The sequence below is a fragment of the Balaenoptera musculus genome, chromosome 13 (assembly GCF_009873245.2).
Source record: "Balaenoptera musculus isolate JJ_BM4_2016_0621 chromosome 13, mBalMus1.pri.v3, whole genome shotgun sequence".
NCBI lineage: Eukaryota > Metazoa > Chordata > Mammalia > Artiodactyla > Balaenopteridae > Balaenoptera > Balaenoptera musculus.
Genome location: NC_045797.1, coordinates 59,113,967 through 59,137,710, shown reverse-complemented (window position 1 = coordinate 59,137,710; position 23,744 = coordinate 59,113,967). Strand labels below are relative to the sequence as shown.

The following is a 23,744-nucleotide window of genomic DNA, read 5'->3' as shown; positions in this document are numbered from 1 at the left end:
TTTTTTTGGCTGTTCCTTTCTTATCTAACACAAAACTGGGAGAACTTTTTTTTTTAACTGAAACTTTATCTAAAGAGCTATGAAAGCAGGCCTGGGGCAATTTGAGATGAAAAACAATAGTTCTGGTTTTGGTATGACTGTGTAGGTATGTCATCAAGGACCCAAATTCTTCTGTCGTTCCATTCTGCTTCTTCGGTGCTATGGTTTTTGTCTTCCAGCTTATCCCCTCATGGTCACAAGATGGTTGCCACAGCTCCATGAATCACCTCTTCATATAGTCATGTCCAGAGATAAAAAAAGGAACTATTCTTTTTTTCATATCTCTAATGTTCCATTTTTAAGAACAAGCAAAACTTTTTCTAGAAGCTCCTCAGCAGACTTTCCTCACGTTTTGTTGGCCAGAAGTGTGTCTTACGCTCTGATTAACCCAATCACCAGCAAGGGAATTAGACTACCATGGTTGGCTTAGACAAATCAAAGTTTGTCCTCTGGGGCCTGGGTGCGGGTCCTTTCCCTGAATATATCCTCACATAGGCTAAATCAACAAGTCAGTGTTCTGCCAGGGGAAAGGGAGGGTGCTGATAATGGAGTTGAGATAGCTTTTGGGTAGTAACCAATAGTGTCTGTTATATCCTGCTAGAGGTGATAAGAGCTGAAGTAAGGAAGTGGTAGTGGCAATGCACAAAAAGGTCTTTAAAGCCCCATCCAAGCCGCAGTGAGCTCTGTAAATGGTTAATGTTACAAACAGTAGCAGCCAAAGTTAACCAAAGCAAACACTGAACTCAGAGATGGGCCTCAGTTCTGTTTGTGAATCAGCATTCCTTGCCAAGTTTTCATCAGCCTGAAAAGGAAAAGAATCCAACAGTAATATTCCACCAGAGTAGACATTGCATTATTGCAGGTCAGAAGAGTCATAAAATGAAAAGCGTGCTTCCTTTGCTGAAGGAATGTTACTGCTGTTTAATGACCCAACAATTCAGAGAGTGGGTGCCTAGCCAGTGTTGCTTTCCTTCTCCTCCCAGGCTTCTTCCCAACATCTTGGACCCAATTTAGTGGTGTGTGATTTTCATACTGAATCATTTTCTTCCTGCCCTAGTGCTAAAAAACAAACAGAACAAGGAAATTCCTAAGAAGCTCTATTCATAATACTAAAAAAAACTCAAAACAACCCAAAAGTCTATCAATAGGAGAACAGATAAGTTGTGATATATTTATACAATGGAATACTACTCAAACTTGAACTAAGCATTGAACAATTAGAGCCAAAGAAAGAGTCCTAAATTCTCACTCCGTGACAGCTGCTGCCCTCAGTCCCAGGGGCCTCTTCGGTCCTGGCAGTAGCCTGAGGCATGAGGTGACAGTAGGGAGAGCCACCCAGGAGAGAGACCCCTCTAGGCTGGAACAGCTCTAGGCAGGAGTGCAGGCCACTCCCATTTTGGACCTGCCTCCCCAGGTCAGATCAGGGACCAAACACGTGGCTAAGATAGTGTGGGCAGAAGCCTCTGCCCCAGCCTTGTCTTCCACCCACTCCTACCCTTGACCGCTGGGACAGTACAAGGGAATCATAGTTCTTTAGAAACAGAGCCTCCTGGTAGTGTAAATAAACCAATTTCTCTCATGTTTAGACATCGATTCTCACAGCCTCTGAAACCTTGGCCTTCGTCCTCTGGACGACTCCACTTGGTCGTGTGGCTGAGGCCTTCTGACAGCAGAACACGTTTTCAGTCAACCCAGAGCGCTCTGCCTCTGTCTGCTCACTTCTCAGGAAGCCCTCGGAGCCTTCAATTTAGCTGAGTTCAGGGTTTCTCAGCCTCGGCACTGTTGACATTTGGGGCCAGATGACTCCGTGTTGCCGGGGTGCGGAGGCCGTCCTGAGCATGGTAGGCTGTTTGGCAGAATCCCTGGCCTCTTCACACGACTGCTTCCCCAGTAGCATTACCACCCTCAGCCGTGACAATCAAAAATGTCTCAAATGTCTCGAGACACCTGTGGGGCAAAATCATCCCTAGCTGCAAACCACTGGTTTCGTTTATTTTTGAGCATTCACTCAGCATAAGCCCTCACTTGGTTTCCTTTCCACATCTTTTGCTGTGAAGCTTTTAAAATACCGCTATTAAAATGTAATCCTTTTTATAAGAAACATATATGTGTCTTTTCCAGTTTGCAAACAACACAACACATCCTTACTGAACTGTTCCCCAAGAACCCTGGACAGAATGGGGACGTCAGCCCAATTTTATACTGAAGGAAATAAGTCCAGAACTAGACCCCAGGCCTTTCTGACCACTGACCAGTGCTTCAGGGACCAGCCTTTGACTCCACCAGGAGAGCCGGCTGCATCTTTACGGGGGAGATGGGACCCCAGTTCTGACTTCCAGGCTTCTGCCATGGAGCAGGGAGTGGGTCCTCTGAGTGGGAACTAGGCCAGAGAAGGGGTGACATGGCCCACCCTAGTGAGCCTAGAGGTGATGCTTTGGCTGCCCAGCACCTGTGTGTTACAGGTCACTGACGCTTGCTCTTTTGTTTGCCTGGCATGTGAGGGCAGTAGAAGAAAACCCTCTGCTAATAAGTCAAAATCCAAAGGGCTTTCAAACCACTTTTGTTTCTCTGACTTTTCACTTTCATAATTCCATTCAGAAAAGAACATGCACGCTGGGGTCACACTCGAAAGTTTCTTCCAAATGTATCGCCTGCTATTTTTGAGCCCCTATCTACCTAACTTAAATGAACGAATTAATCATCATCATAGGTCAAATGGGATTTCTAAAGTTTTCGTCAATACTTGAAAACATTTCTGCAGGAGAAGTTATAAAGCAAATATATAAAATAAGACTGAGCATTAAACCTTCTTTTCTTTCTCTACTTTTTCTCTCCCAGGGTTCCCCGAATATATATGACCATGAAGTCACTATAGAAGCTGATGCTTTTTTGCCTGTGGATGAAACCCTGATTCCTACAGGTTGGTGAATTTAAACCTTTTATGGGAATGCAGAGCTGGGGTGCAATGTGAGAAACATTAAAACTTCATTTCCCTAAATATATTTCCCTTGTTGGCCTGACACAATGCCCATAATTACCATGATTAGTCATTTATTTTAGTTATAATTGGGTGACCATATACTTAAACACCCAAACCAGGACACTCTTGAGAGGGAAAGGGGATGCTATTAATAATTTTGCCAGGGCAACAGGCATAAACTGAGATAATCCCAAAAAACTGGGTCAGATGGTCATCCTAGCTGAGCCATAGACTCCAGAAGTTCTCCATTAAAATGTAAATCTGTTACTCCTTAGCATCTTAGCAGAGATAAATTGACCCAAGCATTACCTCACAGATGCAGGACGCTGATAGAACATGCCATGGCTTTTGACAGGAAAGGAAAGGGTTGGATGGGTTGTACCCTGAGGGGGACAAATACAGATACATCACCTCCGAGACACAGTTAAGGGGATGGGGTGGAAGGAGGAGTTCTGCGTACCAAAAGGGAAGGCGAGGTGTTGGCAGAGTCAAATTTCATGTGTGTGTGTGTGTGTGTGTGTGTGTGTGTGTGTGTGTGTGTGTGTGTGTCTCCTAGGTTTAGTGGATTGAGATCATTTTGGTTATTATTATTTGGGATCAAAAGTACCTTGGTTCAATAGGCAAATCCACAGAGATAAGAGAGTAGATTAGTGAGTTGCCAGGTGCTGGGGACAGAGGAGAATGGGGAATGACAATGGGTACTAGATTTCTTTTTGGGCTGAAAGATTCTGGAATTAGACAGTGGTGATGGTTGCACAACCTTGTAAATATACTAAACATTGATGAATTGTGCACTTTAAAAGGGTATGTGAATTATATCTCAATTTAAAAAAGGAAAGAAAGAACCTTGGTTCATGTGTTATCTCCAGGATTGACGGGTATAGTTTTGTACTAGATTGTACATGTACCCCCATCTGGCTCCAGGGGACAGGTAGATGACAGCAAGATGAAGGGCAGGGGTGCTGTTATTTGTGGCAGTTTATAGAAATTAACTTGTAGTAATTATCCCCAAAGCAGTAGATACATATTCTTATTGGGATTTTGTTAAAATCAGAGATCAGCTGAATGTAGAAGGCATCGTCAAAGAAAACTAAGGTAAACAAAAGTAGAGGATGAAGGGAAGGAAGAACAGAAATCTAGAAAGACACAAACACTTTCTGTATCAGTTCGCCTTCTGGAGGAAGGGCCACCTTCGTGCTGCCCTTGCCTGATCTAGGTCCCTTGCCTGTGTCTGACAGTGACTTGACTTCTCAGATGTGTTACCTCATAGCTCCTTTATCAGATGGTTTATGTCCTGTGGTCTGTTCTCTCAGGCTTCTGTTTAGGGCGCCAGCCCTCCAGAAGCCCGTTGCTATGGTAGCTACGTGTGGAAGGTCAGAAAGACCTGTCCCTTCTGTTCCCACTCTGTGTAAGGGTACTACTACCTTAGTTGTCACCCCTGCTCCAATAAAGGGCTTAGATGATACAATATGAGCAATTAGAAGCCAAGGGCACCATCTTTGTTAGTTACTTGGTTTACATCACAAGTAATAAGACTATTGACATTACATCCCCCTCATATGATGCACTGAAAAAAGCACATCACTTGTGTGGCTTTCTGTCAAAAATGCAGAACCTCAGTCCATTCAGGAGAAGACATTACATGAACCCAATTGAGGGATCGTCTACAAAATAATTGACCAGTACTCTTCAAAGATATCAAGATCGTGAAGGACAAAAAAAGACTGAGGAGCAGTCACAGAGGAGATTGAGATACAATAATTAAATGCAACATGGGATCCTAGACTGGATCATGAGGCAGAAAAAGGGCAGAGAAGGGTGGGTGAAGGGTACACATAGATATATTATTTTTGCAACATTTTTGTAAGTCTAAAATTATTTCAAATTTTCAAAATTGGAAAAAAAGAAAGACCCAGGGATCCAAGTAAGATACTAAAGTTTACTGGGCACCTACCTGCCTTACTTTAGGTAAGGGCTTTTGTTCGGGCGTCTTTATTTCGGCATCTTTAAAACAATAGGGCTGTGTTTATGGCTGCTAGTTCAAAATTCTTAAGGGGAAAAAGAATGTGAGCCTGCATACTGAACAGCAACTTCAGTTAACAGCAGGAATTAGAAACTCCCATAAACAAGGCGACTACAAAACTAAGTAGAATAATAATAAGGAATCAAGATACACGGATTAAAAATTTTTGGCATCACAGTGTTGAATGTTTTTCTGGCTCCAGGGCTTTTATGTTTGTCTTGGTAATGTGTTATCTTCTGATATTGACATGGCTCAATAGATGGACGTGAATAAGCTGGCCCATCTTGTCCTAGATGCAGAATTATTGCATTAGAACTATGTGATGTGAACTGCAAGGGAAAAATGGTGGCAGCTCCTGTTTTCTGATTGATAAGGAAGAAAATGAACTAAGTAGCTTATACATGGAGGTGATGAAATAAGGGCATATTTATTTCTGTATATCTATAAAATTTTATGCTATCCTGCTGAGTTTTGATCATATGAAAATCACAAAAAAAAAAAATGCATAACTCATACCAGGTGAAGATTATTTGTCATGATTGTAAGAGATAATTGTGGCAAAGCAAAGTACAGCTTAACATGCAATCTAATTGACTGCATAGAACTCATGTTCATCTCAGTTCTCCACTGTAAGTGGCTTTAGGATCAAGTTCTACGCTCTGTACTAATACTGAACACCTGTGAAGTTGAATCAGCTGTGAGATCTCTGGACTTTCAGGGAGGCAAGAGCCCAGCGTCTAGTCTTGGCTTTGCTATTGACTAGCTAGGGGACCTTGGGTGCATGTATAATGCTTTAACATTTAACCTTTATAGACTCTTATTTCCTTTTCTGCAAATAGGAGGTTGAACTCAATCAGGGTTCATAAATTTTCATAAATCAGACCCATAAATTTTATTTAAAAAACAGTTTGGGAAACTTATCTGGGGTTGCCCAACTTTTCATTTTGCCAAGCTAGAAAGCTATTACAAATAACAGGGCTATTAAAATTAATTGGGAATATATGCATATTATATTTCAATTAAAAAACATTTAACCAATTGGGATAATAATAAGGAACAGAGATAAATAGGCTACATTTAAAAAAAAAAAAAAGCTGAAGCTACCATTCATAATCACCATTTTTCATAAAAGAAAGAATATATTAACACCGCAAAAGTGGAGAAAATTTAATCTCAGAATAAAAAATGACCCTTTAAATTGAATTTTTCTTTTTTTTTTGAAATAGAAAGTCTTTTTATTTATTTATTTATTTATTTATTTATGGCTGTGTTGGGTCTTCGTTTCTGTGCGAGGGCTTTCTCTAGTTGCAGCAAGCGGGGGCCACTCTTCATCGCGGTGCGCAGGCCTCTCACTGTCGCGGCCTCTCTTGTTGCGGAGCACAGGCTCCAGACGCACAGGCTCAGTAATTGTGGCTCACGGGCCTAGCTGCTCCGCGGCATGTGGGATCTTCCCAGACCAGGGCTCGAACCCGTGTCCCCTGCATTGGCAGGCAGATTCTCAACCACTGCGCCACCAGGGAAGCCCCCCTTTTTTTTTTTTTAATTTATTTTTATTTTTGGCTGCGTTGGGTCTTTGTTGCTGCGCACGGGCTTTCTCTAGTTGCAGCGAGCAGGGGCTACTCTTCGTTGCGGTGCGTGGGCTTCTCATTGCGGTGGCTTCTCTTGTTGCAGAGCACGGGCTCTAGGTGCACAGGCTTCAGTACTTATGGCACATGGGCTCAGTAGTTGTGGCTCGCGGGCTTTAGAGCGGAGGCTCAGTAGTTGTGGCGCACGGGCTTAGTTGCTCCACGGCATGTGGGATCTTCCCGGACCAGGGCTCGAACCCGTGTCTCCCGCATTGGCAGGCAGATTCTTAACCACTGCGCCACCAGGGAAGCCCAATTTTTCTTACTTTTTAAAGAAATGTGACAGCTGATTATCCAAATCTATCTCAGTTTTCTGTGGACCAGTGAAAATTTTATTATGCACTCATGATTAAGAACCAATAATTGGTCTGCAAGGTCACTTGTAACTCTTACATTCTGTGATTCTACAAGGCTCTTAGTATAACATTTTACGGCTGTCTCCACCACCCTTCAAATTCATTAGAACTCTATTACAGAAGTAAATAAGTTGCAACAACTTCAGAGCTCATGAAAAATTTGTAATTATCTTTTACATATCCATACATTAGCTGGTCCCTCATAGATTATATCTGTTTGCCCAATGACACCAACTGAAATTATAGGGGTTTTTTTCCTCCTCCTTTCTCAGAAATGCTTAAGAAACAAATAATTGTATTATTCCTTTGTAACTTCCTCAAAAAGGGCAGTAACTTCTACTGTACCCTTCAGTGATATAAGAATTCACATGTCTGGCCCACTTTCAGCAGAGAGGAAGTCTCTAGGAGCTCAGATTTCATCTGACTCTTAACATCGACCAAAAGCCCACGAGCAAGTGGCTTAACTGAGACGAGTCCAAAGTCATTTGGTCATTCAGAAATGCCTCCCCAGTATAGCTGGGCTTGCCAGGAGTTCACAGTTTAGTGGAGGAATCAGCCAGAATATTATCCACTGACCTGGAAAATCATGTCAAAGTAGATGTAACTAAGAGACTTGGTACAGAAGGAAAGCACTGCCTGGGGGCTCCCAGGTAGAGGAGATGAGAATGAAATAAAACTTGGAAGGGCAAGTAGCGTTTTGCCAGGCAGTGGGGAGGAGAAATGTGTTTTTGACGGAGATGAACAAGAATGGGCAGTGCAGGGCTTCCTTGGTGGCGCAGTGGTTGAGAATCTGCCTGCCAATGCAGGGGACACGGGTTCGAGCCCCGGTCTTGGAAGATCCCACATGCCGTGGAGCAACTAGGCCCGTGAGCCACAACTACTGAGCCTGCGCATCTGGAGCCTGTGCTCCGCAACAAGAGAGGCCGCGACAGTGAGAGGCCCGCGCACCGCGATGAAGAGTGGTCCCTGCTCGCCGCAACTAGAGAAAGCCCTTGCACAGAAACGAAGACCCAACACAGCCAAATAAATAAATAAATAAAATTTATAAAAAAAAAAAAAAAAAAAAAAAAAAAAAAAAAAAAGAATGGGCAGTGCAGGAAACAGCAGGACTGTCCCCAGGGAAGTGCTGGGCTTCTGAAGCATTCAGGGCATGCTTTTGGTGGCAGAAAATGGATGGGCCAATAAGCAGTTGGCTGGGGCCAGGTCCCATCTGCACCAGGCTCTGATATGGCTGCAATCCCTGGGGTGGCCCTGGATGACCCTAGGCTGGCCTGGAGTTCAAGGCCAGTCCACACAGGGCAGACTCACAGGTGTACCAGATAGTCAGCCAGAACTGGACTGGACTGAACCCCAAGCCCACTTCCGTGAGACGTGCTGCAAGAAACCTGTTAGACCAGCCACACTTGTTAAGGGTTCTGGGAATTGATATGCAGTATCTAGAGACTGAGGTTGTGTTGAATTGAGAGAAAGGAAGATACTGTTTATCTGTGAGATGAGGTGAGGGTTTATGATAATAATAGCTGGTATTTCAGAGATACTTTATAAATAATCCACACCACAACCCTATAAGGTAGGTTCTGCTCATTTTTCTTACTTAACGGATGTGGAAACTGTAGCAAAAGGAGTTTAAGTGACTTATGGAGGACCACTCAGTTAAAGAGCAGTGGAAAGCTGGAATGCAAACCTAGGTAGTCTGGTGTTAAAACGCAAGCCCTTAACTAGACCTGGTTAGATGGGGGAGGGGGGAAGGAAGAAAAGACAGAAAAAAAGAAAATTAAATGAATTTCTTGACTATATAGATAGCCAAGATCACCATATAGCCAAGAAACAGGGAGCCAGAAACTAATAAATAAATAAAGCTTTGGACAGTTGTCAGTTCTCGTTCTTTTGCCACCTTTTATACAGGTGGCCTCCCAGCTTCTCTCACTGTTTTCCTTCCCATTTCTCCTTCTTCTCAATTTTTTTTTTTCTGCAAAGAAAACAGAAAACAAGTTTGTTCAAATTATATTTAAAAAGAGAAAAACAAAAAAGAAAGACAAAGATAGAGGCCATGTCTCCATCTTTTGTGGCTGTTAATTTATACTTATATTTGTTTTTCAACTCCTTTTTGTTTGCCCTTCATGAAAGCTGTGACCTGAGTTCTTAAGGGAAATGCTGAGGCAGATCTAAACTTTGGGGGTGTTTTTACCTTGGTTACAGACCCTCAGCAAATCATTTTTCAGGTGATGGGAAAACCCATTGTATGAGAAAGTAGCATCTCTTATCTTACAGTGGTTGTAATACTGTGGCTGAGGTACTCAGTGAAAAGGGACCTTTTCCCCATGTGTGTTTGCAGGGAGAGGTGAAGTCCTGTCCTCCACTTTGTTTATCACAGGCTTACTGACTGGGCTTTATTACATAGAGAGGAAAGGGATACCTTGACATACGGTTTCAGGGAACCAAAGCAAGCACAATATGATGAGATCCCTTCGTCTTAAACTTATAGCTGCATTTAGACCTCTACCCAAGGCAGGGCCACAGCCCTCCAGCAGCCTTGGGCACCTGTTTCACTCCTGCCTCTCTTCCTCTTGACACTTTTGGGGGGAGCATATAAAATGTCGTCAGCCTTTTCCGCCAAAAAAGCCTGGAAGACAACAGCCTGTCCTCTGTGGCTTCTTCATTCTTCCCCTTTCTCTGCTCTGGTAAAAGGCTGTCCTTTTCCCAAAGCCCACTGGAAATGCCTCAGCAAATGTGAGCCATGGTCCTTGCTCACAGGCACCTCTCTCCTGCACCAATAGAAGGTCTCTGCAAGGCTGAGCGCTCATTTCACCTGTAGACCAGGAGCAGAGTTGCAGCTAAGCTGTCAAAACTGGGTTTGCATGTCAGCAGTTCGAGTAGCTTTGGTTTTTCCGAGCAGTTGTTTTTCTCAACTTAAAAAAATGTGCAGCCCTTATAGCATTTGCTACTACTTAGGATGGGTGCATACTCTGTTATTGGGGCATCTTCAGGTCACCTTGAGTATGTTTTTTATGTTGATGTCAGGGCTCTCCCTGTAGTTTCCCAGAGGTGGAACTCCTGGAAGCCGTTTACCAGGAAGGACAGGTGGACGTCCACAGAGAGAGAACACTCCAGTGCCAGGTCTCTGTGCTGACATGTCAGATATTTAGCTTTGAGGCCTGAGTCTAGTGTCCTGCCCTGTGGCAACAGGAGGAAAACGGTCCCTGGTACCCTGCTCAGGTACTAAGCCAGCTGAATGTGAGCAGGTGAGAAACAGAAAATCCCTGTTTCTCCAGGGATTAATTCATTCCCAGTGTTGTAAATATTACATTTCATCCTTTCGCCTTACAGAACTGTGAGACTTGGAGGCGATCTGGGCCACCAGCCCAGCAAGACTTTATGATGTGTACAGCACAGTGCAAAACTAAGCGTGTGTCTTTATAGGCATTTACAGCACATAGCTTTTTTTTTTCCCTTTTAATTGTGCTATTCTTTACTCGTAGTAGATAAGTAATTAAGACAGCAAAAATGAATGATTTGATTGGGTCTTTTGTCTCTTAAAGTAACATTAGTAAAATCCCATCTTATTCTCTTCCTTGAGATGAGATACCTTTTATTTTTATAAAAATTTACCCAACCCACTTTGTCCCCCAGCCCATCTGTGTTCACTTGTGGAGAGCAGTTCTTGCTGCTCTCCATTTTTGAAAGGTCCTACTAAAATTACATGAAAGCAACCCCATTTTGACAAAATTAGAATTCTGGTAGGAAAGGCTTACCACGAGGCTGCGGAGAGAAGCTCAGCAAGACATTTGTATTTTATTTCAACCTCTCTGTGTTCAACCTACAATTCAGTTGCTTTTATAATTACCTCCCTAGGGCAGGTCTAAGTCTCTGACCTGGAGAAATAACAAATTCCAAAGTAGTCTCCCAGTTCAAAGATGGTGCAGATGAAGACTGTTTTGATCTATGTGTTTTAATCTTTGCAGAGCTTCTTAAGAGAAAACTCCTTTAGACTTTATATAATTCTAAAATAGTGGATATAATATGAGTTTCAACCCTCCATCAATATGCTTCCTCTTTCCTTTTCATCCCACCTCCCCGCCCTACTCAACATCATCGTCAGGGCCTGCTAATTTTTTGTAATAAGACTTAATTTTTTTTAGAGAAGTTTTAGGTTCACAGAAAAACTGAGCAGAATGTACAGAGATTTTCCCTAACCCCCGTTCCCACACGACGGCCCCCCCTTATCAACACCCACCGCCAGCGTGGTGCATTTGTTATAACTGATAAACCTACACTGAGGGGCTTCCCTGGTGGTGCAGTGGTTAAGAATCCGCCTGCCAGTGCAGGGGACATGGGTTCGAGCCCTGGTCCGGGAAGATCCCACATGCTGCAGGGCAACTAGGCCTGCGAGCCACAACTACTGAGTCCACGTGTCACAACTACTGAAGCCCGTGCGCCTAGAGCCCGTGCTCCGCAACAAGAGAAGCCACCGCAATGAGAAGCCCGCACACCGCAACGAACAGTAGCCCCCGCTGGCCGCAACTAGAGAAAGTCCACACGCGGCAACGGAGATGCAACACAGCCAAAAATAGATAAATAAAATAAATAAATGTATTAAAAACAAAAAAACCAACATTGACATGTCTTTATCACCCAAAGTTCATAATTTTCATTAGGCTTCACTCTTTCTTGGGGGGGGCCGCACTGCGCAGCTTGAAGGATCTTAGGTCCCTGACCAGGGACCGAACCCACACCCCCTGCAGTGGAAGTGCAGAGTCCTAACCACTGGACCGCCAGGGAAGTCCCTAGGGTTCACTCTTAGTGTGGTATATTCTATGAGTTTGGACAAATGTATAATGACATGTATCCATCATTATGGTATCATACAGAGTATGCCCTAAAAATCCTCTGAATTTGTTTCAACCATCCATCAATATGCTTCCTCTTTCCTTTTCAGTCCCTCCCTGCACCCATCCCCATATTGTTAGTCAGTCACTCCTGATGATTTTTAACAACTAATATTTCTTGAATCTGTCTCTTCAATATGTATCATTGATTATATGGCTCCATCTCCATCGTCACTGTCCCAGCGTAGGTTGTCTTTTCTTCTCTAGATCAGCGCCAGGTTTATATTACGAGCTTCATAATTTGGGATCAGTGAATGAACAAATGAATCTGGACAATAGCTCTCTAACTAGGGGGAAAAAATCTCTTTAGATCTATCCTCCATCTGGTTACTAAAGATATCTAACTAAAATGCAAATCTTACTTTGATACTCTCCAGTTTAAAAACCTTTTAGATGGCTCCCAGGCCAGACACCAGCTGCCTCCCAGACCCATCCCCCAGCGTGCCTCACTCACACCTCACCCTGTTTCAGCATCCCCCTCCCACCCACAGGGACCACTCGATACCCCTTCCTTGCTGCATATACCCCTACTCTCTTCAAGGCTCATACTTTCTCCTTAGAAATGTTTCCCCCACGTCCTGGAAACAGTGGATTCTTTGTTGCTCTGGGGTTTTCGTAATGACATAATCTGTTTTAGAGTGTGCGCAGGCTCCCTAATCTTCCTCTCCATTAAGTCTACCTCAGATGTTCTATCAGGACTTACTAGTTACAGATCCAAAGTAGGAAGCTAGAAGGGAGCTTTGGCTTGAAGCTCCAGGCCCCGTCTCTTTGGCTTGAAGCTAGAAAACTAATCTATGATAAACAGAAAAGTGAAACCAAGTAGCAGCCAGTCTGCACATGCTATGAACAACTACTCCTTCCTTTCCCCCTCCACCCCTTGTCAGTCTTTTTCCACTCTTCTCTCTTCTTTACATTTGTTTTAAACATAGTGTATTAAAGCAATACCGTGTGATAACTGGAATTCAGCAAACCTGGATGCAGGTCTCAGTTCTGCTACCCACCATCTTTGCTCTCAAGTCAGCCATGAAAACCCTTTGGTCCTCATAACCTAATCTGTAAAATCTCATTAGATGACGGTTACATTAGTTGAACTCTGAGGTCCTGTTAGTTTCTAACAATGATTCGAAGACCACACGGAACTTCTAACCCAGATATTCTTAACCAGGGTCCATACTTGTATGTCTGGGAAGATGATGAAAGAACTTCAAGGGATTCATGAGCCCCTGAAATTCTTTTTTTTTTTTTTAAGACTTTTTTGATGTGGACCATTTTTTTAAAGTCTTTATTGAATTTGTTACAATATTGCTTCTGTTTTATGTTTTGGTTTTTTGGCCTGCAAGGCATGTGGGATCTTAGCTCCCGACCAGGGATTGAACCCACACCCCCTGCACTGGAAGGCAAAGTCTTAACCACTGGACTGCCAGGGAAGTCCCCAGCCCCTGAAATTCTGTGTCAAACTCTGTGTGAGTTGGTCACATCATCTTGGTCCACAGAGGGATTTTCTGGTCTTGTTTTCCCTCTTGAGGTAATGATAATTTATGGTTGCCCCATTATGTATTATTATACATAAAGATAGTCATCTTTTTTTGGTTTTGTTTTGTTTTTTAATTGTTATCTTATATTGGAGTATAGTTGATTAACTGTTGTATTAGTTTCAGGTGTACAGCAGAGTGATTCAGTTATACATGTATCTGTTCTTTTTCAAATTCTTTTCCCATTTAGGTTATTACAGAGTATTGAGCAGAGTTCCCTGTGCTATACAGTAGGTCCTTGTTGGGTATCTATTTTAAATAGATCAGTGTGTACATGTCAATCCCAAATTCCCAATCTATCCCTCCCCCTCCTTCTTCCCCCCGGTAACCATAAGTTCTTTCTCTAAGTCTGTGAGTCTGTTTCTATTTTGTAGATAAGTTCGTTTGTATCACTTTTTTTTAGATTCCACATATAAGCGATATCATATGATATTTTTCTTTCTCTGTCTGACTTACTTCACTTAGTATGATAATCTCCAGGTTCATCCATGTTGCTGCAAATGGCATTATTTCATTCTTTTTAATGGCTGAGTAATATTCCATTGTATATATGTACCACCTCTTCTTTATCCATTCATCTGTCGATGGACATTTAGGTTGCTTCCATGTCTTGGCTATTGTAAACAGCGCTGCAATGAACATTGGGGTGCATGTATCCTTTCGAACCATGTTTTTCTCTGGATATATGCCCAGGAGTGGGATTGCTAGATCATATGGTAACTCTATTTTTAATTTCTTAAGGAACCTCCATACTGTTCTCCATAGCCGCTGTACTAATTTACATTCCCACCAACAGCGTAGAAGGGTTCCCTTTTCTCCACACCCTCTCCAGCATTTACTGTTTGTAGATTTTTTGATGATGGTCATTCTGACCAGTGTGAGGTGATACCTCATTGTAGTTTTGATTTGCATTTCTCTAATAAATTAGCAATGTTGAGCATCTGTTCATGTGCCTCTTAGCCCTGTCTTCTTTGGAGAAATGTCTATTTAGGTCTTCTGCCCATGTTTTGATTGGGTTGTTTGTATTTTTATATTGAGCCACATGAGCTGTTTGTAAATTTTGGAGATTAATCCCTTGTCGGTTGCATCGTTTGCAAGATAGTCATCTTTTTTGAGACTAGCAATGGTGTATTTCCCTCTTTGTAATCTTCAGCGTGGTTTAAACAATTTTTTTTTATTAAATTTTTATTAAATTAAAATTAAATTCCCTAAAGGGAGCTAGAAGGCTAGCTAGAGGAGGAAGATGGCACACCAGGAAGAAGAGTAACTTCCCCAAGGTCCTACCCAGAGGAGCTACAGCAGCCAACACTCTGGGTTGGATGGCCAGAGTTTGTTTCTGCTTGATCAGATGAATGAAATTGTCTTCCAATACTCACCAGCCCTTGTGCAGTCAGGATTCCAGGCCTGGTCATCAGTCTGTGGAGTGTGGGAGCAGGCAGACATGCTGGGGCCTCCCTGTAAGTGGAAAGCCAGAGCATGGTGTTGTGTTTGTTACCCTCAGCTCTGCAGTTCTGGAGACTAGCCCCTCCAGGTCCCAGTCTATCCCCCAAGTTTCTTCTCCCATGCTCCATCACCTGCTGAGATCAAGTACCTACCATGCGCCAGGTACTATGCAGCCCTGGGGAAGCAATGTTGAGCAAAATAGGTACACCCAGGCAGCATGGAGAACATACAGCCACGTACATAGCACAGGTCCTGTCCTCAAAGAAATAAGGCTACAGTTAAGAAAATACTTGAATGACACTAAAGGAGTAAAACTGGTGATATTGGATCTTATAGACTGTTATTTACCCTAGAGCTGTTTCTTCTATGACAGGTCCCTCCTAGACAGTGTCTAAGAAAGTTCAATACAGAAACTCCAAGGAACTCTCCTGGTAGCAATGATACCCTCCAAGGGGATGCATTACTGAATCCCACCTTATAAAACAGCCCCAAGAACAGCTTTATGAGACTCCAGAACACTCGCAAAGCGACTCGTGTTCGCTCCTAGAAAATATCAGTGCTACGAGATTGGCAAACATGAGCCAGCATGGTGACAGTTTGGCAGGAAGAAAGCTCAGAAATTAGCACTTGGCCAGACATTGCATTATTCCTCTGAAAATTTCAGAGTAACAGCAAGTAAATTTGTCAGAGGGGAGTTATTTGCTAGAACTCTGACTGCCACCCTTTAAGAGCTTATGGCTACCACCCCCCCCCCACCCACCCTAGGTCTGGACAGGGGCCTGGCTCTAGTTCATACCTGGTGCATAACAATCCTTAGAGGTCACCCCATTCTGAAAGGGATGAGAGGTAACTGTGGGCTTTGTGCCATGGGCCTGAGGCTAACTCAAGCCAGTTCTCAGAGCAGACTTGCATTCAGTTCAGCTAACATTTGTGGAACACCTAGTGATTGCTACATGCTCCCTGGGGCACTGGCCATAGAAACACTACCTGTGCCCTTGAGAGGCTCACAGGGAGTGAAGACTCTAATGTAGTCAGGGCAGTGGCAGAGGTGATGCCCATGGGACTAAGGGAGCATGGACGCGAGGGTAGGAAGAGGCCTTCTCGATATCACCCTGAGCTTCGAGAAGCTTCTTAGTGTCTGTGGGGATCTAGCAACAAGGAGAGTAAGAGTACTAATAAGCACGGAATGTGGGTGTGAGGGTAGGCTGTTAAGTCAAAAGCTACAGAGACAGTTCGGCAGGGTGGAGGCTAGGGCGAGGCAAGAGAGGTGCAGCACCTAGCGTGCAAAATTTAAGGCAGCACTCACTTTCAGGGTCATGCAGGCGCAGGGTCAGCGCCTGAGAGCGAGTGTCTCCTTAAATTTTGCACCCTGGGTCCTAGATTGCCACATCCTGGTCCCAGCCTTGTAGTTGAGTGTAGTCTTCATGGGCATTCTGTGCCATAGTAAGGAGCTAGGATTTTATCTTTAAGACTTTGAAGGATTTTAAGTCAGGGGATTGACCTAGCAAGGCTGGCATTTTACAAATACCACCCCAGCAAGTGTTGGGGGCAGGGCCTGACTGGAGATAGAGACTGATGAAAAGTCTATTTTAGTAGTCCAAGCAAGAGATGAGGAGGACCTAAACGAGAGGTCAGATGGAAGAAATGTAGTCTTATAATATTTAAGAAGTAAAAATCAGGAGGCCTGAATGGATGGTAGTAGGTGAGGAAGCAGGAAGGCTGTATGATGATGGCTTCTAGGTTTCTAGGGCAGCTCCTAGGCAGCAGAAATAGAGATATTAAGGAGCAGGGAATAGAGGAGAAGGAGCTGACATGGGGGTGGGATTAGAGATGGGAGGAGCTGGGGGAAGAGTGGATTTGGTCTCAGGGTATTTGAGGTTAAGGGGCCTGTGGGGCAGCCACGTGGGGATGTCCAGCAAGCGGTTGGACAGATGGGTGTGATGTTAGGAGAGAAATGAGTGCAGGAGTATAAATCAGCATGTGCTTTGTAAATTAAGCCATGTGGATTTCCCAGGGAGGAACCACAGGTTGAGGAGATCAGAGGTCTGAGGGCCAAACCCAGGGGAACCAGAGGAAACCACCACCCATATTTAAGGTGCAAGAAAGACTCACACTAAAGGCACTGAGAAGATGGTCAGAGAAAGAAGGCGAAAAAGGAGAAAAGGCATCCAGAAGTCTTGGAGTGACCAGCAACATCAGTATCCCAGAGAGGTCCAGCCTGGGAGACCTGGGCGGAGTGCCGGGGCTGTAGTGGCCGTCACTGCTGACCCGTTTCACAGAGTGTGAAGGGAGAAGCCAGACTGCGACAGCTGGAGGAGTAACTGGAAATGAGGGGAGAGGGTCAAGGAATGTAGGCCACTGAGTGGTTCCCAGCTAAGGCAACTTTTGAATACAGCATCCTGGGCCCACCGTAGAGACTCCCATTCATGTGCTCTAACATGGGGCCAGGGAATCTGAACTTGTAAAAAGCTATCTGAGTGAGCTAAGGAAGCTACTGGTGTTGAATCCGCGTTCAAAAAGCTCTGAGAGAGAGAAGAGGGTGCCTCTGTGAGGTGCAGGTGCAGGGTCAGGGAGAGGTTTTCTGGTGGGAGAGGAGCTGATTGAAGACGAGTAAAATGTGTATCAGGTGGTGCCGAGAATCCAGGAGAGGATTGAGACCATGAATTTGTGGCGGCCCCAGTTGGTTCTGGGGATTCTCTCCAGTTTCTCTCAGCAGCTGGAGTCGGAAGCAGAGAAGGTGGCTTGTGGGATGATCCCTAGTTGGGTTTTGTCTGGACGGAGGGGCAGGAGGAGAGGACAGGGTGTAAAGCAGGTCAATAAGGGTGTTACTAACCAAGTGGCTCAGGTCATAGACAGTGGGCCCGGGGAAGGCAGCAAAGGATGTGAGGGCTCTCGTGCACACCTGGAAGTCCAGGGGAGCGTGGCGGCACTCAGGAGGAGACCAGGTCTAGCGGGAAGGCTAGGAGGCTGCAGACAGTTGGGTGAATTTTACACTGGCGGCAAATCCCCAGATACCATCTTGATGAGAGTCTAGGATGGAAAAATTCCCCGCATGAAAATGCCTCACGTGGTCCCAACTGTGAAATGTAAAATTGTCTTCTCACCTGAAAACATCATGCAACGGTGTTTAGCATTTTATGCTTCCGATGGCATGTAATATCCAGAGGTAATGCCCTCCCCCACTGCAAGTCAAAACCAAAAAGTGCTCAGTGGGAAAAAATAAATAAATACATAAAAACCAGCAGTAGAATAAAGCCGCAAAATTGAAGCATCGGCAGAGGAAAGGGAAAAAACTGCAGCAGAGACAAGCTTTGAGGTCGTGTGCTCTACGAAAATTTATAGAAATGTTACCTTAAAAAAAAAATCCCAAGGTACTTAACTTGCCAACCACTGGAATAAAGTCAAAATTCCCACCCAGGGTGTTACTTTTAATTATCATTCTCTTTATGTTGCTTCCTAAAATAATAACAGGCATTCTAGAGATGACTTACCAAGATGGCTTAATTAGGTGTCAGATGAGTACCTGTGCCCACGAGCCCCATTACCGCTGGTTTCCTTATGCAAATTTGACTGACTGTTCTGAACCTGACTAAAGAAACAGACATAACTGGAGCAGCTGGGCTGGAAGTGTAGCTGGGCCGTCCCCATGGAGACCAGACTCTTCCTCGTGCCCCAGCATTCCTCGCCTCCCCCTGCCCCTTTTTTTTTTTTTTTTTTTGAGATGAAAGTACAGCACACTTGAGCCTACGTCTCCCTTAGATGGTCTCCACATCACTGCCTTTCACCTTTAAAGTGCACACAAGTCACCTGGGGGGCTTGTTGATACGCAGATTCTGACTCGGTGTGGGGTGGAGCCTGTGTCTAACAGGCACCAGGTGATGCCTGTGCTGGTGGTCCCGGCCTGTGCTTTGAGCAGCTATTGAAAAGGCTCTAAAGAGCTCTGTGTAACCTCTAGTAACTTTGTTGCTTTCCCCCCCTTTTGACACCTATTTCTGCCCATTTGCTTCTCTCCCCAACAACGCTGGGTCCTCCTGCTGCCCCTTAGCTACCTTTATTCCCCTTTCTGCTCCAACACTTCACTCTCTGACTCGGCCTCTCTTATCAAAAGCCATTCTTTATAGCTCATTCTGCAAAGAGCTGCTCTCAGCCAATGGCTTCCTTAGGTAAGACAAGCTGAAGTTTTTATTTAAAAAGGAGAGAGAATTAACCAAATATCACAGTGTGCCCCCGAAGGGAACAACTTGCTTCACTGTGTTTGTCACATGGGCCATTGGACCTATAGTCCTGGAATGTCACGGTTGGAAAGGACCTTATCTTTTCCAACCACCACCCACCAGTCGAGTATTTGAATCTCAGAACCATGGGCTTTGCCGACACTCAGGTGCCTTCTGGACGGGATACTCACTGCCCATCCTGGGCCAGCACGTAGGAAAGGCCTTCCCGATATTGAGCTGAAATCCGTCTACCTAGAGCCCACCCCCACTTGGCTTAGTTCTGGGCCTCGGGTCCCTAAAGAGCAGGCTTATGACCTTAGAAGGCAGCTGTCATGTCGCCCCCAAGTCATTTCTTCTTGAGGCAGAACATCCTCAGGTCATCCTGTGATGCTGCAGACGGTAACCAAGAGCTGTCAACACCTCATTACAGTCTTTATGTGACTTCCATCGAACTTCCTGCCAACCACATCCTTAAAGTCATTTTCATACAAGCTGTGGCTCCGCTACATCTCTCCCTAGTCGGTAATAACTGTAGTAACTAGACTTAACATTTATGAGAGTAAATGTAACATGACGGTTAAGAACAAAGGCTCTGGAACCAGACCACGTGTGTGTGAAGCACGGTACGAAGAACCATCACATCACTGTGCTGGGTACTTTCCCTGTATCAACTGTCCTTAATCTTTATGACAACTTAATGAGGGAGGGGCTATAGTGTCCCAATTTCACAAGTAAGGAAATAGAACCTCAGAAGATTGTTTTGTACCCGGGGTTAGGGTTACAATCTAAACCTAGCTGGTGTGTCCTTTGGTTTGGGTTTTTTTTTGTTTTTTTTTTTCCAGACACAAGTGCAGGACCCTATCTGTTCCTGTTATCCATAAATTTCATCTTGTGCTTTACCCCTGCTTTACACTTTCTTTTGGATTCCTGATTCTGTTGTCCCAAGCGTATCTGCCTCCCAGCTTCATGCTGTCATAGTCTGAGGAAAATACCTTCTGTATCTTCATCTAGATTAGCCACAGATCAGAGGCCATTTGATAACTCCCTACAGAGCCTGCTCACTGAAGCCCGGATGCTTCATCTCCCCAGGCTCCATGAGCCACCAGCCTTGTGACCCAGTCTGAGAAGCCTAGGGGGTGACCAGGAATGGTTTGTATTTGAATGCATCTGTGTTTGGTTCCTGGGGAGCAGGCTTCCTCCTTCCTTTTCCGTCTCCATTCCAGAATTGTTCCCAGGACAGAGAACTGCTCCTAAATTTGTAGCGTGTGAAGGTGTTCTTGTGGGCAGCGCCAGATGCAAGGAGCAAATAGAACTCCGGGTCTGCAGCACACACCTTCCCAGAGAGGATAGCGACCACATCCTGCACGTTAGTGAGATCGGGGAGGCCGGCCCTGCCTTTCCAGGCTGCCTGCCCTCCAGCTCCACTAGTACAAACACACCACTTCCGTGTCCAGACTAAGCCAGAGGAGGCTGAGCAGCTGTGATGGGACCACCATTTCTGTGTAGGAGGGCTTGGGGCAGCAGTCTCAGTATAAGGGTGTCCGGGGTATGCCTCGAAACTTAGATGGTGCTATGTTGGTTTGGGGTGATTTGTGAGAAGTGGGAGCACTGATGGAGATCAGAGGGGCTAAATTTCCCACGTAAAGCCATTTCTTGACACTGCCACTGTGTCAACTGACCAGAAAGGCTGGACTGATTTCTCCCCTCTCTCCCTTACTGGTTCTGTTCTCTGACCCTAGGCCATTAACATAATTTGGCTATCTATTTTCAACTACTGTCTTTATCATGGTGTCAGGATATCAGCTGACCTGTCCCTGCTGCTCGTCTTGGCTTCCTGTGAACCGTCACTGTGGGAGCCTTGTGACTCTCGGGGAAGAGTGGAGGCCAGGGGTCTCCTATGAGCCTCCATTGTCGCTGGAGTCTGCTCGAGCTGCTCTGAAGCAGCATGTGGGAAAATTCTTCTGCCCCAACGTGTTCCCCTTTTGAAATCATCAAGCAAACCCCGAACACTGGCAGAAGGGCTGCCCCTCTCACACGAGAGCAGTTAACAGCCATTGGCAGACCGAGTCCAGTGGATCCAGGGGGATTTGGGAAGGTGGTCTTGGTTCTCATAGATCAACATCCGGCCCCAGCAATGCACTGCTCTTGGGCAGTGGGTCCCCCCAGGGTGCCATGAAAACTGATGGGGGCAGGCAAGGGAGTCCTGGCCAGAGAAGTGGAAAGCACCTCTGACCTTAGTGAAGTGAGTCCTTGGTATGACCTTGAATGGCTGTTTAAAAGGGCTGATTTTGACACATCATCATCAGGAAAACACAGTAGTTAAGGGCACGGACTCAAACCCTGACTGCTTAGGTTTAAATCCTCACCAGCTCTGTGATTTTGGACAATTTATTCTACCTCTGCGGGCCTCATGTGTAGAGTGTAGAGTGGAGACAGTAACTGGACCTACCTCATTAGTTGTGAAGATTAAATGAGATAATACGTGTAAAGTGCTTAGAACACTTCCTGGCATTTAGTTAAGAGCTCTGTAAGTATTAACTATTATTATGACCATCATCATTATCATCATTGCCACCATTTACTGAGTGTTTAATATGTACCAGACACTGAGCTAAGCATATACATGCATTAGCTCATGGAACTACCCTTTGAAATAGGTGTTATGCTTCAGTTAAGCCTCATTTGAAGAAACGGGCATTTGGAGAGGTCAGGTAACCTGCACAAAGTTAAACGGGTAAGTCACTGGTAGAGTCAAGATTTGGAGCCAAGTCTCCCCAACTCCAAAGTCTATGCTGTTATTGCCCTCAGCTACTGTCCATAATACAGCTGTATTCCTAAGCACTTCCTATGTGCTGGGTAGGAGCACCTTGCATGCCTTATCTCACTTAATTTCCATAATCCTATGAGTAGACACTCTTGTTATCCCCGTTTTATAGATGAGGAAGTCAAGATTCAGAGAAGCTCAATGACCTCCACAATTTTTTACAGCAAAGAAAGTCAGGATTTAAATCCAGGCCTGCCTGACCCTAAAATCCATTCTAATGTCTATTGAGTTTAACTGCCCACCAAGTAAGCAGGATGCTCCTGAAGCTGATAACAGTAATTGGTGATGATGACTGCTGATATGTCCTGCAGCCGGGGAACACAGTTTGCCTAATGAGCCGCATTCTCTGAGCTGGCATTGGGGCAATTTCCACTTTCTCTGATACTTCATTTTCCTGTGGTTTCTTTGAGCCGTTGAATTGCTCAGATTAAGACAAGCTTCTGTGCCCTTTCACGTGTTACTTTGTTGTCCATGCTGCAAGAATATGGAGGAATCATAAACCGTCCCGAAGGAGGCCCTGATGTATTATGCAAAGCCTTTGCCACATTGCTATAGGAGGAATCTGCCAGGAAACTCCCAGTCGGCATTTCTTGCCCAGACACCTCAGGTTATGTGACTGCAACATTCCAAATGTGCATTTCAGTATCAGGTCATGAGAGGGCAGCTTGTTTTGTGACAAGTAGTGGTATAGGCAGAAAATACTTACCAGCCTATAGATCAGAGATTCTTAACCAGGCACGCACCACTGGACTTCAGAGGTTCTGGGAACATTGTGTGTGTGTGTGTGTGTGTGTGTGTGTGTGTGTGTGTGTGTGCATTTTCTTGGAGAGAGAGCCCATAACTTTTATAACATTCTCAAAGGAGTCCATGATTCAGAAAACACTTTAAAAACCATTGTTCTAGATTTAAAAATCACTAAGAGAGAAAGTTTCAAAAAATAAAAACAAAATTTAAAAAATTCTTTGTAATGAAAATGTCAATGCCCCCTGGAGGCAGGAATGCACTTTCCTTTAGTATTAATGACAAACTATAATGAATAGTTGTTTTCTCTGTTCTCTGTATTTCTGGAGTGTTTGTGTGTGTGTGTGTGTGTGTGTGTGTGTGTGTGTGTAACAGAGTGAGCACTATGTGCCAGGTGCTGGTCTAGAGATTCGACCTCCTTCATAGCATTCTCTCAATTAAACATCACAGTATCTGTATTAGGTAGATACCAATATTAGCTCCATTTTATAAGTGGGGAAATTGAATCTTACAGAAGCATAGAAACCTACCAAGGTCAGTTAGCAAGTCTGTCTAAATCCTAAGACATCTTACATAGATTTGTTATCAACATATAGGACAAATCATAGAAAATAATTTTCAAATAACATACTTAATATTTTAAAAAACATTTCTCTTTTTAAATAATTAATTAATTTTTTTTTTTTATGGCTACGTTGGGTCTTCATTGCTGTGCGTGGGCTTTCTCTCGTTGTGGCGAGTGGGGGCTACTCTTCCCTTCGTTGCGGTGCGCAGGCTTCTCATTGCGGGGGCCTCTCTTGTTGCGGAGCATGGGCTCTAGGCACGTGGGCTTCAGTAGTTAAGTTGTGGCACGTGGGCTTTGTTGCTCCTGCGGCATGTGGGATCTTCCCAGACCAGGGCTCGAACCCGTGTCGCCTGCATTGGCAGGCGGATTCTTAACCACTGCGCCACCAGGGAAGTCCCAGAAACATTTCTTTTTTAAGGGAGAAAAAATTATTGGAGAAAATTTCTTCCCTCCACCAAATTTTTCTACAAAGTCTGTGCCAGATTTTCTTTTGCTTTCTTTTCTCTTTTCTCAAAA

At 44.5% G+C, this 23,744-nt stretch overlaps 1 protein-coding gene across 1 annotated transcript in view; it reads left to right on the top strand.

Moving 5' to 3' along the window:
• Window positions 1-23,744, top strand: part of GALM (galactose mutarotase) — a 52,990-nt gene that overhangs the window by 14,079 nt on the left and 15,167 nt on the right. Inside the window, exon 4 of the mRNA XM_036873544.1 lies at window positions 2,878-2,959. Coding sequence (XP_036729439.1) covers window positions 2,878-2,959 — 82 coding nt within the window. The remainder of the gene's footprint in view (window positions 1-2,877; window positions 2,960-23,744) is intronic.